Source organism: Coregonus lavaretus, assembly GCF_964263955.1.
Source record: "Coregonus lavaretus genome assembly, chromosome: 9".
NCBI classification, from domain to species: domain Eukaryota; kingdom Metazoa; phylum Chordata; class Actinopteri; order Salmoniformes; family Salmonidae; genus Coregonus; species Coregonus lavaretus.
This window is the reverse complement of record NC_139996.1, coordinates 920,678-928,247: the sequence shown is the minus strand read 5'-3', so window position 1 is coordinate 928,247 and position 7,570 is coordinate 920,678. Positions and strand designations below refer to the sequence as shown.

The window sequence follows — 7,570 nt, the reverse complement described above, 5'->3', positions numbered from 1 at the left end:
CAGGAGAGAGTTGAGTTGGTCAGCAGCGCTTCATAGCCTACCATATGGATAACAGGAGAGAGTTGAGTTGGTCAGCAGCGCTTCATAGCCTACCATATGGATAACAGGAGAGAGTTGAGTTGGTCAGTAGTGCTTCATAGCCTACCATATGGATAACAGGAGAGAGTTGAGTTGGTCAGTAGTGCTTCATAGCCTACCATATGGATAACAGGAGAGAGTTGAGTTGGTCAGTAGTGCTTCATAGCCTACCATATGGATAACAGGAGAGAGTTGAGTTGGTCAGTAGTGCTTCATAGCCTACCATATGGATAACAGGAGAGAGTTGAGTTGGTCAGTAGTGCTTCATAGCCTAGCATATGGATAACAGGAGAGAGTTGAGTTGGTCAGCAGCGCTTCATAGCCTACCATATGGATAACAGGAGAGAGTTGAGTTGGTCAGTAGCAGCACTATATTATGATGATGCAGAAAAAGGCAGGTGTATTATTCAGGCTATATTGTCAATCACTAAATGTAATATCAGATATAAAAAAAAGAAGTCCAGTGTCATACAATTTCTTTACAATTCAGAACCTAGTCTAAATAGCCAACACTTATCCCACATGCATTTGTTCTCGATATAGCTCTTTCATATCAATAAGAAAAATGTCTACAAATGTGAAGGAAAGAAAAGCATTTTGTTATGTCCCTAGAATACAAAACAAGCTTCAGGTTGATCACTAACAGACCAACGGCCAATATCATTAACCTCATATAAAACACTGTTTTCTCGTTTAATTCACAGTAGTTTAAAGACATACAACTGCCAAACCTACGGTTAAAATAAAGTTGAATGCCTCCCGAGTGGCGCAGCGGTCAATGGCACTGGGAGACCCGTGAGGCGGCCTACAATTGGCCCAGCGTCGTGAGGGTTAGGGGAGGGTTTGGCCGGCCGGGATTTCCTTGTCCCATCGCACTCTAGCGACTCCTTGTGTCAGGCCGGGCGCCTGCAGGCTGACTTCGGTCGCCTGCTGGATGGTGTTTCCTCCGACACATTGGTGCGGCTGTCTTCCGGGTTAAGCGAGCGGTGTGTCAAGATGCAGTGAGGCTTGGCAGGGTTGAGTTTCGGAGGACGCATGGCTATCGACCTTTACGTCACCGAGTCCTTGGGGAGTTGCAGTAATGGGACAAGACTGTAACTACCAATTTGGATATCACAAAATTGGGGGTGAAAAGTTGAATAAAAGTGTTCTGACCCAATGACAGAAAATCTGAGAATGCAAACATGTTTTTAGATATTTTATTACATACATAAAATCAAATAAAAAAATCTCGAAAGGTCGGGGGAAAAACTCACTATGCATAAAATGACAGGACACTCAAAGCCGCCAGATGCTCTTTAAAGCGTGATGATACTGTAGAAACTGATAATTCATGCTTTCACAAAAAAATTAGAAAAGTAGTTTCAATTTCATTGGGTCTTTACATCACATATCGACATTAAGAACAATATCTAAAGTCCAATAGGCTAGGCCTACGCTAATAAAATCCACACGAAGAAAATACGTCATCTGTGTGACACCATGGACATGTTTAGAATCATTGAAAAAAGAAGCGAGAGTAGGATAGCGTTGTTTTTATAGAGGTTATATACATTCACATCTCGAAGCCCCCACATTACATTAAACAACATCAGTTGATAGTGACACTGGTTTTTAGCACAGACACAGCACATGCCTTGACTACATAACGTGATTTTCCCTCTTTGACCATTACAGGACAAAGGAAATAACACTGTGCTGTCCAGCAACGCAACCTGCTGAGGTGAAGCTTATAACATTTAAAGGATACGCTATAAAGGGGACATCTCAATGTCTTCTGCTTTTTACCAGTTATGAGGTCTGTTTAAACTGTAGAAAAACTGTGCTTGCAGTAGTCTAGTGTTACTGTAAGAGGAATGGTGTAAGTTTTATGTGCAGTGCATTCAGAAAGTATTCAAACCCCTTGACTTTTTCCACATTTTGTTACATTAAAACCTTATTTTAAAATTGATTAAATAGTTTTTTTTTCCCCCTCATCAATCTACACAAAATACCCCATAATGACAAAGCACAAACAGGTTTGTAGAAATATTTGCAAATCTATATAATATTTACATAAGTATTCAGACCCTTTACTCAGTACTTTGGCAGTGATTACAGCCTTGAGTCTTCTTGAGTATGACACTACAAGCTTGGCACAACTGAATTTATTTCATTCCTCTCTGCAGATCCTCTCAAGCTCTGTCAGGTTGGATGGGGAGCGTTGCTGCACAGCTATTTTCAGGTCTCTCCATAGATGTTTGATCGGGTTCAAGTCTGGGCTCTGGCTGGGCCACTGAAGGACATTCAGAGACTTGTCCCAATGCCACTCCTACCTTGTCTTGGCTGTGTGCTTAGGGTCGTTGTCCTGTTGGAAGGTGAACCTTCGCCCCAGTCTGAGGTCCTGAGCGCTCTGGAGCAGGTTCTCAGCAAGGATCTCTCTACTTTGCTCCATTCATCTTTTCCTCGATCCTGACTAGTCTCCCAGTCCCTGCTGCCACCACCATGCTTCACCGTAGAGAAAGTGCAAGATTTCCTCCAGACGTGATGCTTGGCATTCAGGCCAAAGACTTCAATCTTGGTTTCATCAGACCAGAGAATCTTGTTTCTCATGGTCTGAGAGTCTTTTGGTGCCTTTTGGTAAACTCCAAGAGGGCTGTCATGTGCCTTTTATTGAGGAGTGGCTTCCGTCTGGCCACTCTACCATAAAGGCCTGATTAGTGGAGTGCTGCAGAGATGGTTGTCCTTCTGGAAGGTTCTCACATCTCCACAGAGGAACTCTGGAGCTCTGTCAGAGTGACCATCGGATTCTTGGTCACCTCCCTGACCAAAGCCCTTCTCCCCCGATTGCTCAGTTTGGACGGGCGGCCAGCTCTAGGAAGAGTCTTTGTGGTTCCAAACTTCTTCCATTTAAGAATGATGGAGGCCACTGTGTTCTTGGGACCTTCAATGCTGCAGAAATGTTTTGGTACCCTTAACCAGATCTGTGCCTCAACACAATCCTGTCTCAGAGCTCTAAGGACAATTCCTTCGACCTCATGGCTTGGTTTTGCTCTGACATGCACTGTCAACTGTGGGACCATATATAGACAGGTGTGTGCCTTTCCAAATCTTGTCCAATCAATAGAATTTACCACAAGTGGACTCCAATCAATCAAGTTGTAGAAACATCTCAAGGATGATCAATGGAAACAGGATGCACCTGAGCTCAATTTCGAGTCTCTTAGCAAAGGGTCTGAATACTTATAGTCCATTCAGAAAGTATTTAGACCCCTCGACTTTTTCCACATTTTGTTACGTTACAGCCTTATAAATTAATTGTTTTCCTCATTAATCTACACACAATACCCTATAATGACAAAGCAAAAACAGTTTTTTTGGAATTTTTGCAAATGTATTAAAAATAAAAAACAGAAATAATAGCTAAGGAGATGGAGAAGATTCTGCCGTTTGATTGCAAATATGCAGACTGAGTCAAAAAGAGAACACACAGAAGGCTGTTGTATAAAACACCTGTCTCCAGACATCTTCAAACTAAGGGCAACCATGGCATCCGTGACAGAGAGGGAGAAGCATCCATCCATGTATACGGGTAAGATAGTCTAGCTTACTTTTTTTCACCTAGTCGGCTCGGGGATTAGAATCAGCGACCTTTCGGTTACTGGCACAACGCTCTTAACCACTAAGCTACCTGCCTTAATAATTTTTTGGTTACTACATGATTCCATATGTTTTATTTCGTAGTTTTGATGTTTTCACTATTTTTCTACAATGTAAAAAATAGTAAAAATAAAGAATGACCAGGTGTGTCCAAACTTTTGACCTGTTTTTGCTTTGTCATTATGGGGTATTGTGTGTAAATTGATGAGAAAAAAATACATATTTAATCCATTTTAGAATAAGGCTGTAACGTAACAAAATGTGGAAAAAGTCAAGGAGTCTGAATACTTTCCGAAGGCACTGTATACAATACCATTAGTTTTACTGCAAAATTGTTCCTTTTGACGATCTCTTACTTGGGGTATAACGGGTTACCACTTACTTTGTGAGGTAAAATGAGCCTTTATCATATTAATGTAAATAATGATCTGTGTTACCTGGTTTCAAGTGCAGTTGAAAGTAACTATTTTACACGCTCTTTCTCCTCTGATAGTATCACATGGCTCTGCTCAGCGACTCGGCTCTTTGTAGTTACCGTTTCCATCCTCCGAGATATTCACTGCCTCGGCGCCCAATGGTAATCTATCGCTGTACTCCGAACCCGCCTCAAATTTTGATGTAGAACCCAGGATAGACTCGGTAACCACACTCCCCTCCTCCCCGTCCTCTCCCTCTTCCCCCTCTCCTTCTCCCATCTCACTTGGGTTAAAATTATTCTCTGACTCAACAAACGACTCCCGGGGGTCGAAATCACCTCCGACCATCTGTTTCTCCATTTGATCTGGGTTCTTCTGCGCTGCCTTCATGATCAGTTCGTAAGTTTTTCCCTGGTACTTGTATAAGAGATGACAGCACGTGGCACCCAGCAGAGGGACTGTAGCCAGCGCCAACAGGAAGGTACTAACCACCACTATGATTAGCAGAGAAGGAATCTTCTTCCTGGTTGTGAAGACTACCTGGACCTGACAGTCCTGACCTCCATAGGTCAGACACAGGGTGTAGTTAGTGCCTGGTTGTAGGCCCTGGAACTTGTAGGCGTTGATTCCTTCCTCTATCCGGGACCACTGCACCACAGAGTGTCCGTTACCAGTATTAAAACACAGATAGAGCATGTCCAGAGGGGTTTTCGTTGAGGCTTGATAGAGGCTGAACGGCTCTTTGTTGACGGTCTCTAGGTTCTCATTGTGGCTGAGGTGGAGGTTGTTCTTACTGTTGGGGAGCTGGAGGGGATTCAGCTGCACTTTGGCCTCGGTCTCGGACACTTCCAACGCAATGACGCCGAAATCAAAGGTGTACTGCTTCAGCTGGTCCAGACTGAGGTTGAATGCGTGGTTGGAGATGTACTGAGTGCCATCGCTGATGCCACACTTACTGGCAAACGGTAGCTCCTCTGAGCCCTCGCCAGCCTGCGCTGAGCCGCCATCGCCGTGTTTACCAGACGACCCAGTTGGAACGGTCTTGGTCTTCTCAGAGTTGGACTTGGGCCAGTTGATGACGTTGCTGGTCATCTTAAGCCCCGGCTTGTTTCCACCAGACGGACGGAGGATCTTATCTGCTGTGGAGTCCAGCATGGAGTTAATGGCCTGTTTTTTGCTGCCCGCCACTACTACCTTCACTGTGCTGTCTGCTTTACCGAGGTCGTTGACAGCTGAGCAGCTGTAGTTCCCATCCTCCTTCTTGCTCATACGGGGGATGATCATGGTGCCGTTCTGGAAGACCAGGAACCGGCCGTTGGTGGTTTTATCGTTGATGGGCGAGTCGCTCTTCGCGCTGACCACAGAGGGCAAACTGAATGTGAACTTCTGGTTCCCTGCATTCACCACCTCCCAGCTGACCTCTGGTTTGGGGTTGCCCTTGGTCTCACAATTGAGAATCACCATAAAGCCCTCGTATAGCTCAGTGTTGTCCAGGTTGGGCTGGTAGGTGATGGACACCGTTGGGGCCTTGCAGTCCAGCTTGGGCATCTTGGTCACCAGGGCCCCTTTCAGATGCTCTGGGGCCTCACAGACGATAGAGTCCTGCTCTGGGACAGAGATCTTAGACTCTGTGATCCAGTCTTTCAGCCACTCCAGACTGCAGGAGCAGGTGAATGGGTTGTTGTAGATCTGCAGGTGAGACATGGAGCTCAGAGAGCTGAAGGTCCCCTGGACTATAGTGGTGAACCTGTTGTTGTTGATCCTCAGGGACCTCAGGTCTTTGAGGGTGGAGAAGGCGTCTTTAGGGAGGTTGATCATCTCGTTGTTGTTCATCTTGAGCAGCTGAAGGGCGGTGAGGTCGGCCAGGTCCTCCCAGGGGAAGTTGATTATCTTGTTGTAGCTGAGGTCCAGGTTGCGGAGCTGGATCAGCAGGGCCAAGGTGTCCTTCTCCATGGTCACGATCTCATTGTGGGCCAGCCATAGGGAGGTCACCTGAAGAAGAATACTTTATTAATGTGTATTTTGCTGTACCCAACCCATCCCATGTAATATAATAATATAATATATGCCATTTAGCAGACAGTGACTTACAGTCATGCATTCATACGTTTGTCATATGGCTGGCCCCAATGGGAATCAAACCCACAATCCTTGGTGTTGCAAGAACCATGCTCTACCAACATTTTCACACACATACACACCTGGGTGACATTAATAAAGCTCTTGGCCTTCAGGAGTTTGATCTTGTTGGCGGAGAGAGAGAGGGTGGTGACGTTGGAGGGGAGGCCTACGGGAACTAACAGCAGGTCTTTGTAGGCACAGTCAGCGACGTGGTGGGCATATTTATCCAGACAGCTACAGGTCTCTGGACAACACTGGGCCAGACCCAACACAGAGGTCCACACTGCCAGGACACAGACAAGCCAACACGACGCCATGTTCACCACCTGAGAACACACAGATATAAGATGTTAATTAACAATTTGAGATTATTTTCTGCTACTCTATACAGATCTTTAAGATACAAAGGCCATACATCATAATGTTCTACACATAAATAATCCTTATCATAATGCATTGAGACATCCTGTTGCATTACATCACTACATCACGACACTACATCACTACATCATGACACTACATCACGACACTACATTACATCACTACACAATATCACTACATCATTACACTACATCACTATGCTACATCACTATGCTACATCACTATGCTACATCACTACACTACATCACCATATCAAGACATCACTTCACTACTGTACATCACTACACCACGACACTACATCACTACGTCACTACACTACATAACTACAGTACATCACTACACAATATCACTACATCACTACACTACATCACTACACTACAGAGTACATCATTACATCACTACACTACATCACTTTGCTACATCACTACACTACGTCACTACAGTACATCACTACACAATATCACTACATCACTACACTACATCACTACACTACAGAGTACATCACTACATCACTACACTACAACACTACATTACAACACTACATCACTACACAATATCACTACATCACTACATCACTACACTACATCACTACACTACAGAGTACATCATTACATCACTACATTACATCACTATAGTACATCACTACACAATATCACTACATCACTACATCACTACACTACATCACTACACTACAGAGTACATCATTACATCACTACATTACATCACTATAGTACATCACTACACAATATCACTACATCACTACATCACTACACTACATCACTACACTACATCACTACACAATATCACTACATCACTACACTACATCACTACACTACAGAGTACATCATTACATCACTACACTACATCACTATAGTACATCACTACACAATATCACTACATCATGACACTACATCACGACACTACGCTACATCAAT

General features: G+C 44.1%; 1 protein-coding gene across 1 annotated transcript; it reads right to left on the bottom strand.

The window, feature by feature from the left end:
* Positions 1–4,226: 4,226 nt before the first annotated feature.
* Positions 4,227–6,571, bottom strand: LOC311135236 (immunoglobulin superfamily containing leucine-rich repeat protein 2-like; the record flags this gene model as incomplete). Its single annotated transcript, XM_084169175.1, has 2 exons — positions 4,227–6,125; positions 6,335–6,571. 2 exons carry the CDS (start codon positions 6,569–6,571, stop codon positions 4,227–4,229), a joined length of 2,136 nt encoding a protein of 711 aa, XP_084025301.1.
* Between the last annotated feature and the right edge of the window lie 999 nt (positions 6,572–7,570).